Raw genomic sequence first — 26,591 nt, forward strand, 5'->3', positions numbered from 1 at the left:
AGGGATTTGCATTCTGTTTCCAATCTTGGGTGTTTGTGATGTTACAGTGTGGAGGAAGTATCAATCTGTGACTGACCCTGGGAGTGTGTGACGGGATGGTACAGAGGGAGTTGTGTCTGACCCCGGGAGTGTGTGACGGGATGGTGCAGAGGGAGTTGTGTCTGACCCCGGGGCTGTGTGACGGATGGTGCAGAGGGAGTTGCATCTGACCCCGGGAGTGTGTGACGGGATGGTGTAGAGGGAGTTGTGTCTGACCCCGGGAGTGTGTGACGGATGGTGTAGAGGAAGTTGTGTCTGACCCTGGGAGTGTGTGACGGATGGTGTAGAGGGAGTTGTGTCTGACCCTGGGAGTGTGTGACGGGATGGTGCAGAGGGAGTTGTGTCTGACCCCGGGAGTGTGTGACGGATGGTGCAGAGGGAGTTGCATCTGACCCCGGGAGTGTGTGACGGATGGTGTAGAGGGAGTTGTGTCTGACACCGGGAGTGTGTGACGGATGGGGTAGAGGGAGTTGTGTCTGACCCTGGGAGAGTGTGACGGATGGGGTAGAGGGAGCTGTGTCTGACACCGGGAGTGTGTGACGGATAGTGTAGAGGGAGTTGTGTCTGACCCTGGGAGAGTGTGACGGATGGGGTAGAGGGAGCTGTGTCTGACACCGGGAGTGTGTGACGGATGGTGCAGAGGGAGTTGTGTCTGACCCCGGGAGTGTGTGACGGGATGGTGTAGAGGGAGTTGTGTCTGACCCTGGGAGTGTGTGACGGATGGTGCAGAGGGAGTTGTGTCTGACCCCGGGAGTGTGTGACGGGATGGTGCAGAGGGAGTTGTGTCTGACCCCGGGAGTGTGTGACGGGATGGTGCAGAGGGAGTTGTGTCTGACCCCGGGAGTGTGTGACGGATGGTGTAGAGGGAGTTGTGTCTGACCCCGGGAGTGTGTGATGGATGGTGCAGAGGGAGTTGTATCTGACCCCGGGAGTGTGTGACGGGATGGTGTAGAGGGAGTTGTGTCTGACCCCGGGAGTGTGTGACGGGATGGTGTAGAGGGAGTTGTGTCTGACCCTGGGAGTGTGTGACGGATAGTGTAGAGGGAGTTGTGTCTGACCCCGGGAGTGTGTGACGGATGGTGCAGAGGGAGTTGTGTCTGATCCTGGGAGTGTATGACGGATAGTGTAGAGGGAGTTGTGTCTGACCCCGGGAGTGTGTGATGGATGGTGTAGAGGGAGTTGTGTCTGACCCCGGGAGTGTGTGACGGATGGTGCAGAGGGAGTTGTGTCTGACCCCGGGAGTGTGTGACGGATGGTGCAGAGGGAGTTGTTCTGACCCCGGGAGTGTGTGACGGATGGTGCAGAGGGAGTTGTTCTGACCCCGGGAGTATGTGACGGGATGGTGCAGAGGGAGTTGTGTCTGACCCCGGGAGTGTGTGACGGGATGGTGCAGAGGGAGTTGTGTCTGACCCCAGGGCTGTGTGACGGATGGTGCAGAGGGAGTTGTGTCTGACCCTGGGAGAGTGTGACGGGATGGTGTAGAGGGAGTTGTGTCTGACCCCGGGAGTGTGTGACGGATGGTGCAGAGGGAGTAGTGTCTGACCCCGGGAGTGTGTGACGGATGGTGCAGAGGGAGTTGTTCTGACCCCGGGAGTATGTGACGGGATGGTGCAGAGGGAGTTGTGTCTGACCCCGGGAGTGTGTGACGGGATGGTGCAGAGGGAGTTGTGTCTGACCCCAGGGCTGTGTGACGGATGGTGCAGAGGGAGTTGTGTCTGACCCCGGGACTGTGTGACGGATGGTGTAGAGGGAGTTGTGTCTGACCCCGGGACTGTGTGACGGATGGTGTAGAGGGAGTTGTGTCTGACCCCGGGAGTGTGTGACGGATGGTGTAGAGGGAGTTGTATCTGACCCTGGGAGTGTGTGACGGGATGGTACAGAGGGAGTTGTGTCTGACCCCGGGACTGTGTGACGGATGGTGTAGAGGGAGTTGTGTCTGACCCCGGGAGTGTGTGATGGATGGTGCAGAGGGAGTTGTGTCTGACCCCGGGAGTGTGTGATGGATGTTGTAGAGGGAGTTGTGTCTGACCCCAGGAGTGTGTGACAGGATGGTGCAGAGGGAGTTGTGTCTGACCCTGGGAGTGTGTGATGGATTGTGTAGAGGGAGTTGTGTCTGACCCTGGGAGTGTGTGACGGATGGTGCAGAGGGAGTTGTGTCTGACCCTGGGAGTGTGTGACGGGTGGGGTACAGGGAGTTGTGTCTGACCCTGGGAGAGTGTGACGGATGGGGTAGAGGGAGCTGTGTCTGACACCGGGAGTGTGTGACGGATGGTGCAGAGGGAGTTGTGTCTGACCCCGGGAGTGTGTGACGGGATGGTGTAGAGGGAGTTGTGTCTGACCCTGGGAGTGTGTGACGGATGGTGCAGAGGGAGTTGTGTCTGACCCCGGGAGTGTGTGACGGGATGGTGTAGAGGGAGTTGTGTCTGACCCTGGGAGTGTGTGACGGGATGGTGTAGAGGGAGTTGTGTCTGACCCCGGGAGTGTGTGACGGGATGGTGTAGAGGGAGTTGTGTCTGACCCTGGGAGTGTGTGACGGATGGTACAGAGGGAGTTGTGTCTGACCCTGGGAGTATGTGACAGGATGGTGCAGAGGGAGTTGTGTCTGACCCCTGTGAGTGTGTGATGGATGGTGCAGAGGGAGTTGTATCTGACCCCGGGAGTGTGTGACTGATGGTGCAGAGGGAGTTGTATCTGACCCCGGGAGTGTGTGACGGGATGGTGTAGAGGGAGTTGTGTCTGACCCTGGGAGTGTGTGATGGGTGGTGTCGAGGGAGTTGTGTCTGACCCTGGGAGTGTGTGACGGATGGTACAGAGGGAGTTGTGTCTGACCCCGGGAGTGTGTGATGGGTGGTGTAGAGGGAGTTGTGTCTGACCCCGGGAGTGTGTGATGGATGTTGTAGAGGGAGTTGTGTCTGACCCCAGGAGTGTGTGACAGGATGGTGCAGAGGGAGTTGTGTCTGACCCTGGGAGTGTGTGATGGATTGTGTAGAGGGAGTTGTGTCTGACCCTGGGAGTGTGTGACGGATGGTGCAGAGGGAGTTGTGTCTGACCCTGGGAGTGTGTGACGGGTGGGGTACAGGGAGTTGTGTCTGACCCTGGGAGAGTGTGACGGATGGGGTAGAGGGAGCTGTGTCTGACACCGGGAGTGTGTGACGGATGGTGCAGAGGGAGTTGTGTCTGACCCCGGGAGTGTGTGACGGATGGTGCAGAGGGAGTTGTATCTGACCCCGGGAGTGTGTGACTGATGGTGCAGAGGGAGTTGTATCTGACCCCGGGAGTGTGTGACGGGATGGTGTAGAGGGAGTTGTGTCTGACCCTGGGAGTGTGTGATGGGTGGTGTCGAGGGAGTTGTGTCTGACCCTGGGAGTGTGTGACGGATGGTACAGAGGGAGTTGTGTCTGACCCCGGGAGTGTGTGATGGGTGGTGTAGAGGGAGTTGTGTCTGACCCCGGGAGTGTGTGATGGATGTTGTAGAGGGAGTTGTGTCTGACCCCAGGAGTGTGTGACAGGATGGTGCAGAGGGAGTTGTGTCTGACCCTGGGAGTGTGTGATGGATTGTGTAGAGGGAGTTGTGTCTGACCCTGGGAGTGTGTGACGGATGGTGCAGAGGGAGTTGTGTCTGACCCTGGGAGTGTGTGACGGGTGGGGTACAGGGAGTTGTGTCTGACCCTGGGAGAGTGTGACGGATGGGGTAGAGGGAGCTGTGTCTGACACCGGGAGTGTGTGACGGATGGTGCAGAGGGAGTTGTGTCTGACCCCGGGAGTGTGTGACGGGATGGTGTAGAGGGAGTTGTGTCTGACCCTGGGAGTGTGTGACGGATGGTGCAGAGGGAGTTGTGTCTGACCCCGGGAGTGTGTGACGGGATGGTGCAGAGGGAGTTGTGTCTGACCCTGGGAGTGTGTGACGGGATGGTGTAGAGGGAGTTGTGTCTGACCCCGGGAGTGTGTGACGGGATGGTGTAGAGGGAGTTGTGTCTGACCCTGGGAGTGTGTGACGGATGGTACAGAGGGAGTTGTGTCTGACCCTGGGAGTATGTGACAGGATGGTGCAGAGGGAGTTGTGTCTGACCCCTGTGAGTGTGTGATGGATGGTGCAGAGGGAGTTGTATCTGACCCCGGGAGTGTGTGACTGATGGTGCAGAGGGAGTTGTATCTGACCCCGGGAGTGTGTGACGGGATGGTGTAGAGGGAGTTGTGTCTGACCCTGGGAGTGTGTGATGGGTGGTGTCGAGGGAGTTGTGTCTGACCCTGGGAGTGTGTGACGGATGGTACAGAGGGAGTTGTGTCTGACCCCGGGAGTGTGTGATGGGTGGTGTAGAGGGAGTTGTGTCTGACCCCGGGAGTGTGTGATGGATGGTGCAGAGGGAGTTTTGTCTGACCACGCTGTCCCTGCCTGGGGGGGTATTTTCTATCTGCCCCATATTGAACCTGCTCCGGTGGTGTGTGGTGACTCGGTATTGAGGGACCATCACTCTACTTACTCAATGGTGTACAATCATCGTGATGTGGAAAAGAGTCCTCATTCAGGGCAAAGTGATGACCCTGCCTAATCCGATTCTATCTTGGTCCACAACTCTACAGGTTACACGTCCAAGTGCTGGTTAGTTGGTTAGTTGATCATAGTAAATGGTCTTGTGACTGGGCTGGCGTTAAACCTGTGGTTTGCTAATTGGGCCTGAAAGGTCAGTTCCATGATGTATCTGTAACCAAATAAATAAACAAATGGCCGCGGCAGGATTGCGGCTCGCCCAAAACTTCACAGCACCAGCGGCTGGCATTCAATTCCGGCTGCTGTCTCTAAGGAGTTTGTATATTCTCCCCGTGACCGCATCAGTTTCCTCCCACAGTCCAGATACACACAGATTAGGGACGGTAAATTGCAAGCATGAGGTGTAGGTGCTAAATCGTGGGAATACTTTTAGGCTGCTCCTCGGACAGTGTTGGTCATTGACACAAACGTCACATCTGACTGTGTTTCGGTGTATTGTACATGTGACAACGCTAATCACTCTTAATTAAGTTTGCAGGGGACACACACTCAGTGTAGTGGACAGGAAGGAAGATTGTCCAAGGCAGGATGTGGATTAGATGGAAAGTTGGCAAATGGAGTTCAGTCCCAGTAAGGGCAGGAGATTTTTTTCCCAGGAAGTCAAATAAGGATAGGACTTACCCAGTGACTGGAACGGGGCCCAGACCATAAGCTCCTTGAAAGTAGCAGCAGAGGCTGCCAGGAAAGATGTGAATAAGTTTGAAAAAGTTGGGGTGTTATATTGAAATTGGGTAAGATCTCAGTGAGGCTTACCCTCTACAAGCTACCAGCCAGACATGGTGGATGCAGGTTGATTTATGGTGTGTTTGGCTGTGATCTAGGTGCAGCTCGATGGGATTAGGCGGAATACTAGTTCCACATGGACTAGACGGACTGAGTGGCCTGTTTCACTGCTATTGATTTGTGTGATTCTTGGGTGGTGAAGACGGCGTGGAACACATTTCCCTTCATGGGATGGGCTGGAGGAGGCTCAGAGGGTCTCTCCCGAGCTGTTTGGTTTAGAAGGCTTCAGTTCAGGGTTGACATCAATTAGACTGGGCTTGACTCACTTGGTGAAAACGAGGCTGAGGGAGTGACCTGATGTATGTCAGGCCAGGTGAGCATGGCTTTAAGGTGAGAGGTTGGTGATGTAAAGAGACTGATGATATCTGGAACACGCTGTCAGAGTAGGTGCTGGAATCTGTTTCAGGTCATTACTGCAGGTAGACTGTGTCCTGCACACAAGTGATTTCCTTTCTACTTGTTTTGAACACAAAGTTGTCAAGAAGACTGTTCGTCTGCTCAAATTGTTCAGCCAATGTGAGATATATCTGTCCCATTGTTGTATGAAGCAAATCCTCAACACCATCTGGGCCAGTCCCTCTCGGGATCTGGCAAAGTCGAGTCGAGCTGCGGTAGTGCGGGGTTCAGTGTGATTCTTGGCGTTGGAGTTCAAGGTTCAATTCTGATGTGATCTGTAAGGAGTGTGTATGTTCACCCCGTGACCCTGTGGGTTTCCTCCGGGTGCCCCGGTTTCCTCCCACAGTCCAAAGACGTACTGGTAAGTAGGTAAATTGTCGTGCGACTGGGCTTGGCTGAGAAGATGGGCGAATAGGCCAAAGGGTAGAATGGTGGCTGATGAACGGTGAGGTCAGCGCTCAAAATAGCTCGTTCAAAGGTCCAGCAGCAAGGTGGTGCCTCTGAGACAAACCGAAGGGAGTTTTTAAAAGCTTTTGACAGTGGACCAGAGCAGAGTGTTGACTTTCTCTGCACAGACCTCTCATCAGGAGCTAACAATTTATTTATGTAGATATATAGCATAGAACCGGCTCATTTGGCTCAATGAACCACGTTGCCCAGCAACTCATCCATTTCAATAGCTCCCACCCCCCAACCCAGGGAATCAACCACTCACCCATACACTAGGGGCTGCTTCTGCCTTGGCAGTATGAGTTTCGACAGTGTAGGAGGAGCATTCTCTGACTGGAGCCCACATGCAAATCGCGTGATAGGAGTGTGCAGAGCTGGCATTCCCAACCTGGTGCCTATTGGTTTTGGTCCATGGCATAAAAAAGGTTGGGGACCAGTGTGTAGAATGACTTCTATTCTGTTAGTTATGCATGCTGACTATCTCCTGAAAGTCTGTGATGGGACAGAGTAGAGGAAGATTCAGTGTGTCTGAACCCAGGAGTGTGTGATGGGATGGGTCAGAGGGAGCTTCACTCTGTGTCTGAACCCAGGAGTGCTTGATGGGATGGGTCAGAGGGAACTTCACTCTGTGTTTGAACTCAGGAGTGTGTGATGGGATGGGTCAGAGGGAGCTTCACTCTGTGTCTGAACCCAGGAGTGTGTGATGGGATGGGTCAGAGGGAGCTTCACTCTGTGTCTGAACCCAGGAGTGCTTGATGGGATGGGTCAGAGGGAACTTCACTCTGGGTCTGAACCAAGGCGTGGGTGATGGGATGGGTCAGAGGGAGCTTCACTCTGGGTCTGAACCCAGGAGTGTGTGATGGGATGGGTCAGAGGGAGCTTCACTCTGTGTCTGAACCCAGGAGTGCTTGATGGGATGGGTCAGAGGGAACTTCACTCTGGGTCTGAACCAAGGCATGGGTGATGGGATGGGTCAGAGGGAGCTTCACTCTGTGTTTGAACCCAGGAGTGTGTGATGGGATAGGTCAGAGGGAGCTTCACTCTGTGTCTGGACCCGTGAGTGTGTGATGGGATGGGTCAGAGGGAGCTTCACTCTGTGTTTGAACCCAGGAGTGTGTGATGGGATGGGTCAGAGGGAGCTTCACTCTGTGTTTGAACCCAGGAGCGTGTGATGGGATGGGTCAGAGGGAGCTTCACTCTGTGTCTGGACCCGTGAGTGTGTGATGGGATGGGTCAGAGGGAGCTTCACTCTGTGTCTGAACCCAGGAGTGTGTGATGGGATGGGTCAGAGGGAGCTTCACTCTGTGTTTGAACCCAGGAGTGTGTGATGGGATGGGTCAGAGGGAGCTTCACTCTGTGTCTGAACCCAGGAGTGTGTGATGGGATGGGTCAGAGGGAGCTTCACTCTGTGTCTGAACCCAGGAGTGTGTGATGGGATGGGTCAGAGGGAGCTTCACTCTGTGTCTGAACCCAGGAGTGTGTGATGGGATGGGTCAGAGGGAGCTTCACTCTGTGTCTGAACCCAGGAGTGTGTGATGGGATGGGTCAGAGGGAGCTTCACTCTGTGTCTGAACCCAGGAGTGTGTGATGGGATGGGTTAGAGGGAGCTTCACTCTGTGTCTGAACCCAGGAGTGTGTGATGGGATGGGTCAGAGGGAGCTTCACTCTGTGTCTGAACCCAGGAGTGTGTGATGGGATGGGTTAGAGGGAGCTTCACTCTGTGTCTGAACCCAGGAGTGTGTGATGGGATGGGTCAGAGGGAGCTTCACTCTGTGTCTGAACCCAGGAGTGTGTGATGGGATGGGTCAGAGGGAGCTTCACTCTGTGTCTCACCCTGGGATTGTGTGATGGGAGTATGTAGACAGAGATTTGCTGTGTATCCAACCCTTTTGGTCCCTGCCCTAGAAGCGGGTGATCGGACAGTGTGGAGAGAATTTTGCATTTAACAATACTAATTATAGTAGATTAATGTTCTGAAATCAATTTACAAATTAATGTACATGGAAAGGTGAACTGATCCATTTCTCAATTGAAGTTAAAATTCTGTGATATCTTCAGCAGACCTGTTGGTTTGGGGAATTCTCTGTCAAATACAGTGCAAGGGACAGGTCTGCAACATGGCTGACTACACCTTGAGCAGTTTGTGCGTGGGGTAGGTGAAGTCAGGACATTGCTGACAGAAACATCAGTCTGAAATTCTTCGTTTCACTGTTGGTTGAGTTATTGGAGTGCAGGTTCCAGCCTTCTGGGGAACTCTTTCACACAACACAAACAGAGGAGGAACAGTATTGGTCCGTTTGTGTCACTGGGATTTCCACGGAGAATCAAAGTGCAAAGTAAATATAATATCAAAGTACATAAATGTCGTCATGTACAGCTCTGGGATTCATTTTCCTGTGGGCATTCATAGTAAGAAAATCAATGAAAGTCCACACCACCAGGACAAAGAAACCGTCTGTAAAAAAACAACAAACAGGCAAATACAAAACGGGAAAAAAAGAAATAACAATAATAATAAATATGGAGAACATGAGAAGAGTCCTTGAAAATGAATCCATGGGTTGTGGGAACATTTCAGTTATGGGGTGACTGAAGTATCCCCTCTGGTTCAGGAGCCTGATGGTTGAGGGGTGATAACTGTTCCTGAACCTGGGGGTGAGTCCTGAGGGTCCTGTACCACCTTCCTGATGGTTGAGGGGTGATAACTGTTCCTGAACCTGGGGGTGAGTCCTGAGGCTCCTGTACCACCTTCCTGATGGTTGAGGGGTGATAACTGTTCCTGAACCTGGAGCTGTGGATCCTGAGGCTCCTGCACCTCCCTCCTGATGGCAGCAGTGAGGAGAGATCACTGCCTGGGTGTTGGGCGTCCCTGATGATGGATGTTGCTTTCCTGCAACAGAACTTAGTGCAGATTGCTGAATGGTGTGGAGGGCTTTACCTGTGATGGACTGGGCTGTATCCACTACTTTTTGTAGGATTTTCTATGGAGCTGAAGGATATATACATGTATGGGAAGAATGTTGAGGGTTATAGAGATTAAATTGTGATGGAGGGAGAGGTAATGTTTAGAGTTTGCCAGTGACAAGGTGAGCCCATGGGCTCTGGGAGGAGCTTGCTGGCTGTGGAAGAAGTTTCAGTGCACAGGCAGTGGGGACTGACGGGTGGGCTGCGGCAGGAGGTTTAGTGGGGGGGGGGGGGGGGTGGAGAGTCCATGAGCAGAGGGAAGAGTTTCAGTGGGTAGGGAGAGTTGGTGATGGGGAGAGGGTCTGTGGGCTGTGGAAGGGGATTTGGTGGGGTGGATAGTCTGTGGGTTGTGGGGGGGATTCAGTGGGTGGGGAGAGTCAGTTATGGGGGAGAGTGTCTGTGGGCAGTGGGAGAGGATTCAGTGGGTGGGGAGAGTGTCTATGGGCAGTGGGAGAGGATTCAGTGGGTGGGGAGAGTGTCCATGGGCTGTGGGAGAGGAGTCAGTGATGGGGAGAGTGTCTATGGGCAGTGGGAGGGGATTCAGTGGGTGAGGAGAGTGTCCATGGGCTGTGGGGGGGATTCAGTGGGTGAGGAGAGTGTCTATGGGCAGTGGGAGGGGATTCAGTGGGTGAGGAGAGTGTCCATGGGCTGTGGGGGGGATTCAGTGGATGGGGAGAGTCAGTGATGGGGGAGAGTGTCTGTGGGCAGTGGGAGAGGATTCAGTGGGTGGGGAGAGTGTCTATGGGCAGTGGGAGAGGATTCAGTGGATGGGGAGAGTCAGTGATGGGGAGAGTGTCTATGGGCAGTGGGAGGGGATTCAGTGGGTGGGAAGAGTCAGTGATGGGGGAGAGTGTCCATGGGCAGTGGGTGGGGAGAGTGTCTATGGGTGGTGGGAGGGGACTCAGTGGGTGGGGGGAGTATGTGTGAGATATGAGAGGGGTTTTGATGTGTAGGCAGACGGTTTGTGATGGGAGAGACTGTTCATGGGCTGTGGGGGTGAGAGTTGGTGACATGGTGAACAGCCCCTGGGGCAAAGGAGGAGGTTCTGCTTTCGGAGCTGGCCATGTATGAGAAGCGATGTAGTGGGAGAGGGGCACACCTGAGGAATGTGCTGTGAGCCATGGGACAGAGTCAGTGAGTCTGTGCTGAGCTTGGAAATTCAGGAGCTATCCCAGACATTGTCTGTCTTTGGGCCAGTTTTGATCTGGAGTCTCAAAAATATTCACACCTGATTGACTGGGGAGTAAAAGGCACATGTAACAGCACCGAACATCAGAGCAACTGATGGGCCAAATGGCCTAACATTGGCCCAGTCTAGCAAATAAAATAGAATCAGTAGGTCATTTGGCCCTTCATGCCTGTTCTCCCATTTGGTTCATTTCCTGCAATTATATTTTATTCTTTCATTTCCCCTAAAAGCTAAAGATATTATGCTCCACTCCCCTCGATCATATCTCAACTTCTTCAGCCCTTTGCCTTTTCTGCCAATCCCCTCCCAGCTTCTTACTTCCTCCCCGTCACCTGATCTTACCTTGTCGTCCTCCTCCTTCCCATTCTGCCTTTCTCCACCTTCCTTTGAGAGCTGTATAGCACAGAAACAGGCCCTTCAGCCCACCTAGTCCATGCTGAACCTCATGAACCTGCACTCCGACCATAGCCCTCCATACCCTCCCATCCAAGCCTCTCGTAAGTGTTACTATCAAACCCAGATCCACCACTCGCACATCAGCCGATTACACTCTCACCCCCCTCCAGGTGGAGGTTACCCCTTATGTTCCCCTTAATTACTTCATCTTTAAACCTCAAATATTTAATCTTTCACCCTTAGCCTATGCCCCAAAGGTTGTCTGTTCACTCCCCTCTATAGATGCTGCCTGTCCTCCTGAGTTCTTCCAGCACTTTGTATGTGTTGCTCTGGATTTCCAGCATCTGCAGAACTTCCTGTGTTTTTGAACGCTGTTCTCTCATCTCAGCACACCCTGGAGACTTATCCATTGTGATGTTTTTCAAAACACCTTGCCCCTCCTCCTCCTTAAGACCAACATGCTCCACACCCCCCGATCTCACAAACATCCATGCCTGTCTCAAAGCCCAGAGTAAATTTGTTATCACCTGACTTGTCTGGCAACAGCGCAAGGGACAGGTGTACAGCACAGCTAATGATAAATCAGTGGTATTCCTTTGAGAGGACTGGAGTAGTCTAGTAATGCTGAGGCTTTATAGGGCATTGGTCAGACTGCACTTGGAGTATTGTGAACAGTTTGGGCCCCTTATCAAAGAAAAGATGCACTGGCACCGGAGTGGGTTCCCAGGAGGGTCACAAGAATGATTCTGGGAATGAAAGGGGTAACATGGGAGTGTTGAACAGCTCTGGGCCTGTACTCGCTGGAGTTTAGGAGAATGGCAGGGGATGGTGTCTCATTGCAACACATTGAAACGCCTCGATACAGTGGATGTGGAGGGGGTGTTCTCTATTGGCAGTATGGTAGCGTAGTGGTTAGCACAATGCTTTACCGGTGACCTGAGTTCAGTTCCTGCTGCTGCCTGTAAAAGGTTTGTATGTGTGACTGTGGGTTTCCTCTGGGTGCTCTGGTTTCCTCCCACAGTCCAAAGACATACAGGGTTGGTATGTGAATTGGTCAATGTAAATTGCCCTGGGATAGGCTAGGATTGATTAAATCAGGGGACTACCAGGTGGCACAGCTGGAAAGGCTGATTCCATATGACCGCAAGACATAGGAGCAGAATTAGGCCAGTTGGCCCATGGAGACCGCTCTGCCACTCAATCATAGCTATCCTTTTTTTGTATCTCCTTCTCGGCCTTCTCCACGGAACCATGTCCATGTCCATTCAAGAACCTAGCAATCTCTGCCTTAAATACACCCAATGGCCCGGCCTCCACAGCTGCACGTGGCAGCAAATTCCACGGATTCACCACCCTTTGGCTAAAGAAATTTCTCATATTTTTTGAAAGGGCACCCCTCTATCCTGAGGCTGTGCCCTCTTGTCCTAGACTCCCCCACCATGGGAAACAATCTTTCCACGGCTACTGTGTCTAGGCCTTTCAACATTCAAAAGGTTTCAATGAGATTCCCCCTCATCCTTCTGAATTCCAGTGAGTACAGACCCAGAGCCATCAAACGTTCCTCGTATGATAACCCTTTCATTCCTGGAATCATCCTTGTGAACCTCCTCTGGACCCTCTCCAATGCCAGCACATCCTTTCTTATATAAGGAGCACAAAACTGTTCACAGTACACAAGGTGAGGCCTCACCAGTGTCTCATAAAGCCTCAGCATCACATCCCTGCTCTTGTATTCTAGACCTCTTGAAATGAATGCTAACATGACTTTTGTCTTCCTCACCACCAACTCAACCTGCAAGTTAACCTTCAGTGTGTTCTGCTCAAAGACTCCCAGGTCCCTCTGCATCTCAGATTCCTGTATTTTCTGCCCGTTAGAAAATAGTCTGCACATTTATTTCTACTACTAAAGTGCATGACTGTGCATTTTCCAACATTGTATTTCATTTGCCACTTTATTGCCCATTCACCAAATCTGTCTAAGTCCTTCTGCAGCCTACCGGTTTCCTCAACACTTCCTGCCCCTCCACCAATCTTCATATCATCTGCAAACTTGACAGCAAAGCCATCTATTCCATCATCTAAATCATTTATATACTGCATAAAAAGAAGTGGTCCCAACACCGACCCCTGCAGAACACCACTAGTCACTGGCAGCCGACCAGAAAAGAATCCTTTTATTCCCACTCACTGCCTCCTACCAATCAGCCATGTTGGTAACTTTGCTGTAATACCATGGACTCTGAAATTGTTAAGCAGCCTCATGTGTGATACCTTATCAAAGGCCATCTGAAAGTCTGTATATACATCCCCTTTATCCATCCTACTTGTAATCTCCTCAAAGAATTCCAACAGGTTCATCAGGCAGGATTTTCCCTGAAGGAAACCAAGCTGACTTTGTCCTATCTTGTCCTGTATCACCAAGTACTCATCACCTCATCCTTAACAACCGACTCCAACATCCTCCCAACCGCTAAGGTCAGGCTAACTGGTCTATCATTTCCTTTCTGAAATAGTGGAGTAACGTTTGCAATTTACCAGTCCTCTGGCACCATGCCAGAGTCTAATGATTTTTGAAAGATCATTTCTAATGCCACCACAATCTCTAACACTACCTCTTTCAGAACCCTAGGTGCAGTTCATCTGGTCCAGGTGACTTACATACTTTTAGATCTTTCAGCTTTTTGAGCACCTTCTCTCTTGTAACAATAACTGCACCCACTTGTCTTCCTTCACACACTAAAACATCAGGAATACTGCTAGTGTCTTCCACAGTGAAGACTGATGCAAAATACTCATTTAGATAATCAGCCATCTCTTTGTCCCACGTTATTAATTCCCCTGACTCATTTTCTAGCGGTCCTATATCCACTCTCATTTCTCTTATTTTTAATATACAGTACTTGAAAAACCATAAGATATAGGATCAGAAGTAGGCCATTCAGCCCGTCGAGTCTGCTCCGCTATTCAGTCATGGACTGATCCAGTTCTTCCACTCATCCCCATACCCTTTGGTGCTCTGGCTAATCAAGAACCTATCTACAAACGTTTGTATCTCTGCCTTAACTGCACTCAATGACTTGGCCTCCACAGCTGCTTGTGGCAAAAAATTCCACAGATTTTCCACCCTCTGGCTAAAGTAATTTCTCCACATCTCTGTTCTAAGTAGACGTCCTTCAATTCTGAAGTTGTGCCTCTTGTCCTAGACTCCCCTACCATGTGAAATAACTTTGCCATATCTAATCTGTTCAGGCCTTTTTAACTTTTGGAATGTTTCTATGATATACACCTTCATTTTCCTGAACTCCAGGGAATATAGCCTAGGAACTGCCAGACATTCCTCATACAGTATTCCTTTCATTCCTGGAATCATCCTTGTGAATTTTCTCTGAACCCTCTCCAATGTCACTATATCCTTTCTAAAATGAGGAGCCCAAAACTGCACACAATACTCCAAAGTGTGGTCACACAAGTGACTTATAGAGCCTCAACATCACATCCCTGCTCTTATATTCTATACCTCTAGAAATGAATGTCAACATTGCATTTGCCTTCTTCACCACTGACTCAACCTGGAGGTTAACCTTAAGGGTATCCTTGCACAAGGACTTCTAAATCTCTTTCCATCTCTGCATTTTTAAATCTCTCCCCATCTAAATAATAGTCTGCCCATTTATTTCTTCCACCAAAGTGCATGACCATACACTTTCCAACATTGTATTTCATTTGCCACTTCTTTGCCCATTCCCCTAAACTATCTGTCTCTCTGCAGGATCTCTGTTTCCTCAACACTACCCGCTCCTCCACCTATCTTTGCATCATCAGCAAATTTAGCCACAATTCCATTAATTCCATAGTCAAAATTATTGACTTACATCCTAAAAAGCAGCGGTACCAACACCGGCCCCTGTGGAACTCCACTGGTAACCAGCAGCCAGCTAGAATAGGATCTGTTTATCCCCACTCTCTGCTAATGAGCTAATGCTCCACACATCTTATCTGATTAAGCAGCCTCATGTGCGGCACCTTGTCAAAGACTTTCTTAAAATCCAAGTACACTATATCCACTGCATCTCCTTTGTCTACCCTCTTGTAATTTCCTCAAGGAATTGCAGTAGGTTTGTCAGGCAGGATTTTCCTTTCAGGAAACCATGCTGGCTTTGGCCTATACTGTCATTTGCCTCCAGGTATTTTGTAATCTCATCACTAACAATCGATTCCAACAACTTCCCAACCACTGATGTCAGGCTAACAGGTCTATAGTTTCCTTTCTGCTGCCTCCCACCCTTCTTAAATAGCAGAGTAACTTTTGCAATTTTCCAGTCATCCAGTACAATGCCAGAATCTGTCACTTCTTGAAAGATTATTGTTAATTCCTCCACAATCTCTCCAGCTACTTCCTTCAGAACCCAAGGGTAGAATCCAAGATGGCGGCACGACGCAGCTTGCAGCGGCCACTCCAGAGCTGATTATCTGTTATTTGTGAAGTGGGGTGCCATGCACAATCCTAATCTGATGAAAAACAGACGTGGGAGCACGGAGGAACATCTGGAAATCTCCAGGAAGACCTTCTTCATTGCTGCTGCTGCTGTGAGGTCCGGGACTCTGCTGGGAAGAACAGGCCCCCAGCCCTCAGAGTCACGTTGCCGATGGCCATTGGCGGGGCCGTCTTAATACACTCGGCAGATGGTGGTGCTTGGAGAAGCTGTGACGGAGGGGATGGTCGTCGGCTCGGAGGTTCGACGGACTCGGAGTCTGCTGCGGTCAGGTCGCTTCCGGTGTGTGCTGCGTCTGCGAGGCTGAATCGGGCGGTGCCGTGGAAGTCCATAGCGGGGGTACTCCCTTCTGCCACTGGCATGGGATGACGAGTCTATTGGGACCCTGAGGACTTGTGGAAACTGTGTGGTGGTTTCTTTTGAACTTATAGTCTTTTAACATCTTTGTACTGTTTACCGTGCCCATGGTCTGTTTTTTATCAATTATGCTATTGTTTGCACTGTTGTAACTATGTGGTTTTGAGCAGCTCTTGTAGCTTTAGTTTTTGGTCTTGTTTTGTCTGGTGAGATTGGAGCTCCTTTCCGGGGAACGCGCTAGATGGTAGCGCAATATTAATACGCAGCAGCCTCTCCGGACTCTGGATTGGGGATTGCCAAACGTTATGTGGATTTTCTGGTGCAGTCTGTTTTGTCATATGCTTTTGTGATATCATTCTGGAGGAACGTTGTCTCATTTTGTAACTGCATTGCATTTGTGGTTTCTAAATGACAATAAACTGAATCTGAATCTGAATCTGAATTTCATCAGGTCCAGGAGATTTATCCACTCTCAGTCAATTAAGCTTCCTGAGCTTAAGTCATAATTTTCACTGCACAAACTTCACTTCCCTGACACTCTTGAATGTCTGGTATGCTGCAGAAGTCTTCCACTGTGAAGACTGATACAAAATACTCATTCAGTTCCTCTGCCATCTCTGCATCTCTCATTATAATATCTCCAACATCATTTTCTATTGGTCCTATATCTGCCCTCAATTCTCTTTTATCCTTTATATATTTCAAAGAGCTTTTAGTATCTTCTCTGATATTAATTGCCAGCTTCCTCTCATAATTCATCTTTTCTTTCCTAATGAAATTCTTAAGTCTCTTCTGAAAGTTTTAAAAAGTTTCCCAATCCTTTATCTTCCCACCAGCTCTGGCTTCCTTATATGCTTCTCTTCTGCTTTTACTTTGGCTCTGACTTCACTTGCCAGCCATGGTAGTGTTCTTCTCTTTGAAAATTTCTTCTTATTTGGAATATATCTGACTTGCACTTCCCTCATTTCTCTCAGAAACTTTAACCATTGCTGCTCTGCTGTCCTTCCTGCTATTGTCTCTTTCCAGTCAACCTTGGCCAGATCCCCTCTCGTGCCATTGTAATTTACTTTATTCCACTGACATTGGAATTTAGTTTCTCCTTCTGAAATTTCAAAGTGAACTCAGTCATTTTGTGATCACTGTTCCCTAAGGGTTCCCTAACCTTAAGCTCTCTTATCGCCTCCAGATCATTGCACAACACCTAATCCAGCACAGCCAATCCCTGAGTGGGCTCAATAACAAGCTGTTCTAAAAAGCCATCCATTAGACATTCTACAAATTCTCTCTCTCGAGATCCAGTACTGGCCTGGTTTTCCCAATCCACTTTCACGTTAAAATCCCCAACAATTATCATGACATTGCCTTTCTGACACGCCTTTTCTATCTCCTGCTGTAATTTGTAATCCACATCCTGGCTGCTGTTTGGAGGCCTGTATACAACTGCCATAAGGGTCCTTTTACCCTTGCCATTTCTCAACTCAACCCATAGAGACTCTAACAACACACACAAAATGCCAGTGGAACTCAGCAAGCCAGGCAGCATCTACAAGGAGAAGAACTGTTGATGTTTCGGGCCAAGACCCTTCGTCAGGATTAGTCAGGTCTCGGCCCAAAACGTCGACAGTGCTTCTTCCTTTAGGTGCTGCCTGGCCTGCTGCGTTCCACCAGCATTTTGTGTGTGTTTGAATTTCCAGCATCTGTAGATTTCCTCTTGTTTGCTCCATAGAGATGCTACACTTTCCAATCCTCTGTCATCCCTTTCTAATGATTTAATATGATTTCTTATACACAGGTCCACACCACCCCCTCTGCCTACTAACCTGTCTTTCCAATACACCGAATATTCTTGGACGTTCAGCTCCCAATGGCAGCCTTCCTTTAGCGAAGTTTCAGAGATGGTCACAACGTCACACTTGCCAATCTGTAGCTGAATTTCAAGATCATCCATTTTATTTCTTACATTGCGTGCATTTTCAGTCCAGTATTTGTTGCTTACTGTTTAAACTGCACCACGCCTCTATTGCCCTGTAACTCATCCCACTGGCTGTGATTAAACCTCTTGTCCTGCCTGTTCTTTCTATCATCTCTGTTGCATGTTATCTTTGATTTATTTCTGTTTTCCCCTTCCTCAGCCCTATCACTCTGGTTCCCATCCCCCTGCTAAGTTGGTTTAAACCCTCCCGCACAGCTCTATTAAACCTGCCTGCTGGAAAAAAAACTTTTACTATCCACTTTGATATTATTTGCTAGCTTGCTTCCATATTTCATCTTTTCCCTTCTAATGATTTTTTTTAGTTGCTCTCTGTAGGTTTTTAAAAACTTCCCAATCTTCCCACTAATTTTTGCTTTGTTGTATGCCCTTTCTTTTGCTTTTACAGTAGCTTTGACTTCCCTTATGTCAACAGCCACGGTTGTACAATTTTACCATTTTGAGTATTTCTTCATTTTTGGAATACACATGTACTGCATCTTCGTAATTTTTCCCAGAAATGCATTCCACTGCTGCTTTGCTGTCATCCCTGACAGCAACTCCTTCCAATTCACTTTGGCCAGCTCCTCTCTCATACCACTGTAACTTCCCTCACTCCACTGAAATACTGCTACATCAGACTTTACTTTCTCCCTATCAAATTTCAAGTTGAACTCAATCATATTGTGATCGCTGGTTTCTAAGGGTTCTTTTCCCTTAAGCTCCCTAATCGCCTCTGGTTCATTACAGAACACCCGATCCAGTGTGGCTGATCTCCTGGTCGGCTCAATGGCAAACTGCTTAAAAAGCTATCTCATCGGCATTCAACAAACTCACTCTCTTGAGATCCATTACCTACCTGATTTTCCCAAATGACCTACATTTTAAAATCTCCCATGACTATCATAACATTGCCATTTTGACTGGCCTTTTCTATTTCCTGTTGTAACCTGTGGTCATCCTCCCAGCCATTGTTGGGAGGCCTGTATATAATTGTCATCAACATCCTTTAACCCTTGCAGTTTCTTAACTCAACCCACAAGGATTCAACATCTTCCGATCCTATGTCGTATCTTTCTACTGATTGATGCAATTCTTTACCAGCAGAGCCCCACCACCTCCTCTGCCTACCTTCCTATCCCTCCAATATAATGTGTCACCTTGTACATTCAGCTCTCAACTACAACCATCCTTCAGCCATGATTCAGTGATGGCCACAACATCACACCTGACAATCTGTAACAGTGCAACAAGATCATCTGCCTTATTTCTCAAACTATGTGCATTTAGATACCTCTGAGTGTCAGGTGAAGTAGGAGACACCCAGTGATCATTACACAGATACCCCTTTGGGTGCAGTGAGGGGGCTTTTCCACAGACGGTGGTCATCGTATAGATACCCCTCAGGGTGAGGTCAGCTGTCTGTACAGAATGATTGATTCAAGATTCCCATTCTACATCTTCACACACAGGCCACCCAACTCCAGGCCCGGCCAGCTTTGGGCCTCCAGTTCCTGGCCCTGGACCCACTAACTTGCAGCCGTTGAGACTCCAATCTCCATTCTCTGGAGATGCAGAGCCAGCTTTCTGGGCCACACATTCCGGTGTGTCTAGCTAGTGAGGTAGTTAAGCCCCATCATAGGCTTCCGACAGCAGCTCCCTACAGACCTCTCTCCTGGGCCAGTATTTCACATTGTTCCCAGGTGTAGCCCATCTTCTTGGTGTATCCTTCCTCTCCCAGGGACGAGGTCTTTGGAGCTTCTGTAGCTCTGGGTTTTTAGGGGACGGGGTTGCTGGTCCCATGTCTAACCACCTCCTTTCACAGCGGAGATCAGGGTAGAATTCAGCATGCCCGGAGGTGGCGGAGTGGAGGTACGTCTCTACCAAAGGAGGTGTAAGGCTCTTCTTCCATCCGCTAGTCTGCAGGTCACCTTGGGCAAGGTGTAGCACCTGCTTAGTCCCTGATCAGGGTTACATGAAGCCATGGGAGAAGGTGGTGGGTGGTTGTACGAGCAACTGGTGCATATCACAAGACCTGGTTATGTGACCGCTGACACCAGGCAGACAATCTCTGAAGAGTATTGATAATGGCTGGGGTCACCCATCTTGTAAAGACACTGCCCAGAAGAAGGCAATAGCAAGGCACTTCTGTAGAATAATTTGCCAGGAACAGTCATGGTCATGGAAAGACAATGATCACCCATGTTATACAACACAGCATGTAATGATGATGAGAGGTTGAATAAAGTTGGGTTGGGAACCAGAGAGGTTCCCGAAGTTTCATTTAATGTATCAGATCAAAGACATTTAATCAGTGAGCAAACAAGGGTTGACCCTGGTCCTCTCTCCACAGAAACTGCCTGACCGGCCGAGTGTTTCCTGCTTTACCAGAGGAAGCTGTTGTGAAGTCAGGAGAGTTCGGGTTGTGAAAGAGTTAATGCTGTCAAAATGATGAGCTGTGGTGTCTCAGGGTCAGAGTGTTCTGCGTAGGCGGTGGACTCCCCTGCAAACAGTCTTATTCCATTGGCTGCCCTTTGCCAAGCTGGCTGGTTAATCTTTACACTTGGAGGGAAGGAGGAAGTGAGAGATCAGCCAGTTTGTCGATCAAAGGTTGGTGTGCTGAAGTTGCAGCAGGTCTGCGCACAGCACAGATAAACTTCGCCCTGCGCTGTGCGATGTGGAGGCATCATCTTTGCCCATGTCCTTCCTTGCCACCGGCTTTGGCTGCCTACCCCTGAGGAGGAGTTTTGGACTCGGTCGCCCACCCCCCTCCCATCCTGGTCAGTGAGTGCAGATTGGGTCTCTCTCAGTGGATCGGCGGCTGGACCTGGGGGAGCAAAAGCTGGAGAGAGGCTGGGAGGGGCTTGGGAATGATCTTGAGGGGATTTGGTATGCCATCATGACTTTAGCAAATTTCTACAGATGTACCATGGAGGATTGCAACTGCTTGTGTCACTGTCTGGTATGAGGCAGTGCGCAGGATCTACAAAAGCTGCAGACGGTTGTAAACTCAGCCGGTTCATCATGGGCACAACCCTCCCCACCATCCAGACTACGTTCGAAAGGCAGATCCATCATTAAGGACCCTCGCCATCCAGGACATGCCCTCTTCTCATTGTTATCATCAAGGAGGAGGTATCAGAGCCTGAAGGCACACAGTCAATGTTTTAGGAACATCTTCTTCCCCTCTGCCATCAGATTTTTGAATGGAGAATGAACCCATGAGCACTACCTCACTATTCCTCTTCTGGACATTTATAAGCTTTATAATTTGGAGTGATTTAAAGTCCTTATGCTGTCCTGATGCCTCACAACAACAAACTTCACTTCACATCATGCAAAACACTGGAGGAACTCAGCAGGTCAGGCAGTGTCTATGGAGAAGAATAAAGAATGAACATTTGGGGCTGAGCCTCTTCATCAGGACTGGAAGAAGGGGCCAGAAGCTGGAATAAGAAGGTGGGGTAAGGGGAGGAGTACAAGCTGGTGAGACCTGTGAGGGGAAGGGTTTGGGTGGACATTGGCAGTTGTTTATCCATCTTGTGTGTGGTTTTTCACTGATCCTTTTGTGTTTCTTTGTGTTTACTGTGAATGGCTGCAAGAAAATAAACCCCAGGCTTGTGTATGGTGGTATGTGTGTATATATATACACACATACTCACACACTCTGATAATAAATTTACTCTCAACTTTGATTTTTTCCCTCCATAGACACTGCCTAACCTGCTGAATTGCTCCAGTGATTTGTGTGTTGTTTTGGTTAACCTGCTGTAGAAACGTTGTCATTTGTCGGAGAATTCAGAGCTCGAGATGGCAGGGTTAAGGTCAATGGGGAAAGATTTAAAAGATTGTGAGTGGCAGCTTCCTGCAAAGGATGGGACATATCAGAATCGGGTTTATAATCACTGACAAATGGCGAAAAATCTGTTGTTTTGCTGCAGTAGTACAGAGCAATATTTAAAAATCTCTACAGATTACAAAATAAATCATGCAAACGAGATTAACCAGGTGTTCACTGTCCATTCAGAAATCTGATGGCAGAGGGGAAGAAGCTGTTCCTGAAATGTTGAGAGTGTGATGTCAGGATCCTTCACCACCTCCTCCTTGCAATGTGGAATGAGATGCCAAGGGAAGTGGACGAGGCAGATACAGTAATGCCCTGGGCTGGCACGGTTGCACAGTCCTCAGTGCAATGCTTTACAGTGCAGACAACTGGGGTTCAGTACCCGCCGTTTCCTGTCAGGAGCGTGTACGTTCCCCTCCAGACTGCGTAGGTTTCCTCCCACAGTCCAGTTGGTAGGTTAATTGTAGATTGTCCTGTGATTAAGCTAGGGTGAGATTGGGGATTGCTGGACAACACAGCTCGAAGGGTGGAAAGGTCGATTCTGCACTGTATCTCAATTATTAAACACTAAAAGCCATTTAGATGGGGTACCATCATCTCGGGCACACCCCAAGCCTCTGGGCTTCGTTCCCTGCTCTGTGTCTGGCTAAGCACAGCTCCAACACCACGTTCACTGACCACACTATAGCTGTAGGCCAAATCAAAGGTGGTGATGAATCAGCTCATCAGAGGGAGACTGAAAATCTGGCTCAGTGGTGTCATAACACAAACCTCTTGCCAGGCGACCGAGGGACTGATTATAGACCAAGAGGAGGGACCCAGAGGTGGATGGGTCAGTCTTCACCAGGGGATACGAGGTGGAGAGGGAACTTCAAATTTCAGAGGGCTCATACGCCCAGTGTGTCAGTGCAAACAGGAAGACAGTGGGGCAGCACATGAAGTTTGTGAAAATGTCATCTAAAGTACAGGGTCACAGCCTGTTATGGGATCACCAATGCCCTTGAATGGAAAATCCTACAAAAAGTAGTGGATACAGCTCAGTCTATCTTGTGTAAAGCCCTCCCTACCATTGAACACACCTGCACAGAGCATTATCACAGGAACGACACACACAAAATGCTGGTGGACCACAGCAGGCCAGGCAGCATCTATAAAGAGAAGCACTGTCGACGTTTCAAACTTACAAACTCCTGACAGGAAACGGCGGGTACTGAACCCCAGTTGTCTGCACTGTAAACGTCGACAGTGCTTCTCCTTATAGATGCTGCCCGGCCTGCTGTGTTCCACCAGCATTTTGTGTGTGTTTGAATTTTCAGCATCTGCAGATTTCCTTGTGTTTGCTCATTATAACAGGAATACTGCATCCATTATCAGGGACCCCACCACCCAGGTCATGCTCTCTTCTCACTGCCACCATCAGGAAGAAGATACAGGAGCTTCAGGACTCACTCCACCAGGTTCAGAAACCATTATTACCCCTCAACCTTAAGGCTCTTGTCAGGATGCTGGAGCAGGGATCCAGTCGTAGACCCAGTACCGTGCACCGAGTCTGCTCAGATGGTGGGGAGGTCTTCCATCACTCCTCCATTGGTTAACTTTTTCTTCTATAGTGATAATTTCTTCATTTTTCTGGGTTGTGCTTTCATGTAAGTTAAGTACTTCTGATCGGAATTGCATACACTTGCATGGATTATTGTATGAATATTATTTTCTTGTTGCATTTGCTCTGCTTGCTGCTATTGGAACCGTGGTTGTTTGCCCTGATGGGTACGCTCTTTCATTGATTCTGTGGTGTTTCTTTGTAGTTACTATGAGTGCACACAAGAAAATGAATCTCAGGGCTGTATACGTCCTTTGATAATAAATTCACTTTGAAGTGAAGTACAAAGTGTTTAGAGGGATATTGGCCAATCACAGGCAAACGGGGCTAGCTTAGACAGGCACGGGTGAGCTGGTCTGATGGCCTGTTTCCGTGGCGTGTCCCACAGTGGAAGTGGGGTATGAACGACCCCAGCCTGCCAGACTGATCTTGCCGCCGATCACTACTGTTCAGGTTACTGGACAGGCCTGTTCCTTAGCTCGCTATTTTGCACACGTGTGACTGGAGAACACACTAACATCAGCGTTCGCCTGGCCTTGCATTTCAGATGTGCTAAGGACACCACCTGATGGCTCCACCTTTAGTTCTGGGCGCAGAGACCTGGGCCGCGAGCGGTGGGACTTACGTGGTGACCCTGGACACGTTCTGTGCCCTGAGCCTCCTGCTTCTCATCCTGCTTGTGATCTCCTGTGGGGACTGCATGAGGTAAGTCGTGGAGACGGGGGTGATGGCTGCGGCAGGGTAACATTGCACGGGGCATGGTTCTCAGGCTGTGAACAACGTCAGAGGCTTTGGGTCTTTTATCTAAGAAAGGATGTGCTGGCATTGGAGAGGGTGCAGAAGAGGTTCTAGACCAGGGGTCGGCAACGTTTACCACTGAAAGAGCCAATATGGACCCATTTCCCACAGAAAAGAAAACACTGGGAGCCTCAAAACCCGTTTGACATTTAAAATGAAATAACACTGCATACAACGTTTTTTTTTGCCTTTATGCTATGTATAAACAAACTATAATGTGTTGCATTTATGAAATTGATGAACTCCTGCAGAGAAAACGAAATTACATTTCTGCATGCAACAGAAACATTTTGAACTCCGAAAAAAAGACGTTGGGTTGAAGGTTACTCCATAGGTAGCCTACCTTGGATCGAAGAATTAAAAGAAAGCGCGCATTGGCGGGTGTCAGGCATTGGCAGTGGTGATGTATATTAATAGTGATAAAAAAACACGTTGTAGCGGTGTGCTACACGCAGCGCTAAAATAACGACACTGCAGTCAAAGATAACTTTATTCGAACTAAACAGCCTTGCTTTAAAGCCTCCCTCAACCTGTCCCCGTGGGCGCGGATGCTCCAAAAGACACGTACTCACAAACCCCCGTAGGCTATCTCCCTTAGCCGGAACGGTGGCTAATTGTGAGCCGGTTCGGATGTGCCAGGAAACGGTGTCTCCACAATGTTTTTAGATTGTACAAGATCACCATAATCTTCAAATTTCGAATTACATTTCAAAAACTAACAAACTACGGGGAGCCGCAGCACAGAGATCAAAGAGGCACATGCGGCTCCGGAGCCGCGGGTTGCCGACCCTTGGTCTAGACAATGACCCTGGAAAGGGATGTGTGAATATTTGTGTAGGATTCCTAAAATGTTAACTTGCAGGTTGAGTCAGGGATGAGGAAAGCAAATGCAGTGTTAGCATTCATTTCGAGACAACTACAATATCAGAATCAGGTTTATCATCACCGGTATCTGTTGTGAAATTTGTTAACTTCGCAGCAGTAGTTCAATGTAATACATAATACAGAATAAATAAATAAATCAATTACACTATATGTATATTGAATAGATTTAAAAATGTGCAAAAACAGAAATACTATATATTAAAAAAGGTGAGGTAGTGTCCAAGGGTTCAATGTCCATTCAAGAATCGGATGGCAGAGGAAAAGAAGCTGATCCTGAATCACTGAGTGTGTGCCTTCAGGCTTCTGTACCTCCTACCTGATGGTAACAGTGAGAAAAGGGCATGCCCTGGGTGCTGGAGGTCCTTAATAATGGACACTGCCTTTCTGAGACACCGCTCCTTGAAGATGTCCTGGGTACTTTGTAGACTAGTACCCAAGATGGAGCTGACTAGATTTACAACACTCAGCAGCTTCTTTCTGTCCTGTGCAGTAACCCCTCTGTACTAGACAGTGATGCAGCCCATCTGAATGCTCTCCACAGTACATCTATAGAAGTTTTTGAGTGTACTTGTTGACATACTAAATCTCTTCAAACTCCTAATGAATTATAGTCGCTGTCTTGCCTTCTTTTTAACTGCATCGATATGTTGGGCCCAGGTTAGATCCTCAGAGATCTTGACACCCAGGAGCTTGAAACTGCTCACTCTCTCCACTTCTGATCCCTCTATGAGGATTGGTATGTGTTCCTTTGTCTTACCCTTCCTGAAGTCCACAATCAACTCTTTCATCTTACTGATGTTGAGTGCAAGGTTGTTGTTGTCCGATTGCTACAGGCCTCACCCGCAGAGCCAGTTCAGCATCCATTTGCTACAGGCCTCACCCGCAGAGCCAGTTCAGCATCCATTTGCTACAGGCCTCACCCGCAGGGCCAGTTCAGCATCCAGTTGCTACAGGCCTCACCCGCAGAGCCAGTTCAGCATCCAGTTGCTACAGGCCTCACCCGCAGAGCCAGTTCAGCATCCAGTTGCTACAGGCCTCACCCGCAGAGCCAGTTCAGCATCCAGTTGCTACAGGCCTCACCCGCAGAGCCAGTTCAGCATCCAGTTGCTGCAGGCCTCACCCACAGAGCCAGTTCGGCATCCAGTTGCTACAGGCCTCACCCGCAGAGCCAGTTCGGCATCCATTTGTTACAGGCCTCACCCACAGAGCCAGTTCGGCATCCAGTTGCTACAGGCCTCACCCGCAGAGCCAGTTCGGCATCCAGTTGCTACAGGCCTCACCTGCAGAGCCAGTTCGGCATCCAGTTGCTACAGGCCTCACCCGCAGAGCCAGTTCGGCATCCAGTTGCTACAGGCCTCACCCACAGAGCCAGTTCGGCATCCATTTGCTGCAGGCCTCACCCACAGAGCCAGTTCAGCGCTGAGGCAAATAAAACCTCACCGAGTAGTGAGCAAAATACTGGTTTGTTCTTCATCCTCAGCCTCGACGCCTTAATCCTTTTAATCTGACGGTGTTTAAATCAGCAAAACATTTGCTCATTTTTAAACTCTTGGGCCTGGGCCCACTTCAATCGGGCCCAAAGGATGCTCCAGCAATGGGAGAGGAGGGAGCAGAGAGGAGATTCAGTGGACGTGAATGGGACGACAAAGTGCCAGGTCTGGGATGTCTCAGATCACATCCATAACATTTTGGAGAAGCAGAGACAGCAGCCAGATGTCTTGGCACACATTGGTATCAATGACATAAGAAGGAAAAGCAAAGAGGTCCTGAAGAGAGAATTTTAGAGAGCTAAGAAACAGGATGTCTATGGTAGTAACTTCTGGATTGCAACCTGTGCCACGCGCCATTAAGAGTAGAAACAGGATGATTTGGCAGATAA

The 26,591-nt window shown here is 49.2% G+C and overlaps 2 protein-coding genes across 8 annotated transcripts in view; one reads left to right on the forward strand and one right to left on the reverse strand.

Annotated features, from left to right (window-relative positions):
• Window positions 1–38: 38 nt before the first annotated feature.
• LOC132402566 (mucin-2-like) lies at window positions 39–17,475 on the reverse strand. Its single transcript, XM_059985440.1, has 2 exons — window positions 17,437–17,475; window positions 39–8,672 (listed from the first exon to the last, which is right to left on the reverse strand). Exon 2 carries the CDS (start codon window positions 4,506–4,508, stop codon window positions 42–44), a length of 4,467 nt encoding a protein of 1,488 aa, XP_059841423.1. The 5' UTR covers window positions 4,509–8,672; window positions 17,437–17,475; the 3' UTR covers window positions 39–41.
• A 2,696-nt stretch (window positions 17,476–20,171) lies between these two features.
• The window catches only part of LOC132402569 (uncharacterized), a 52,146-nt gene continuing 45,726 nt past the window's right edge, over window positions 20,172–26,591 (forward strand). The window contains exons 1-2 of one of the 7 annotated variants that reach the window (XM_059985445.1): window positions 20,172–21,044; window positions 23,577–23,734. In XM_059985445.1, coding sequence (XP_059841428.1) covers window positions 23,598–23,734 — 137 coding nt within the window. In that variant the 5' untranslated portion in view covers window positions 20,172–21,044; window positions 23,577–23,597. Of the gene's footprint in view, window positions 21,045–21,641; window positions 21,728–23,576; window positions 23,735–26,591 lie in introns of those variants that run through there. The other 6 variants (XM_059985447.1, XM_059985449.1, XM_059985446.1 and 3 more) reach the window with 6 other exon arrangements.

Source organism: Hypanus sabinus, chromosome 12, assembly GCF_030144855.1.
Source record: "Hypanus sabinus isolate sHypSab1 chromosome 12, sHypSab1.hap1, whole genome shotgun sequence".
Classification (NCBI taxonomy): domain Eukaryota; kingdom Metazoa; phylum Chordata; class Chondrichthyes; order Myliobatiformes; family Dasyatidae; genus Hypanus; species Hypanus sabinus.

Coding starts and splice junctions, on each gene's coding strand:
- LOC132402566 (XM_059985440.1), bottom strand. CDS start 4,508: ATGGTCCCTCAATACCGAGTCACCACACACCACCGGAGCAGGTTCAAT.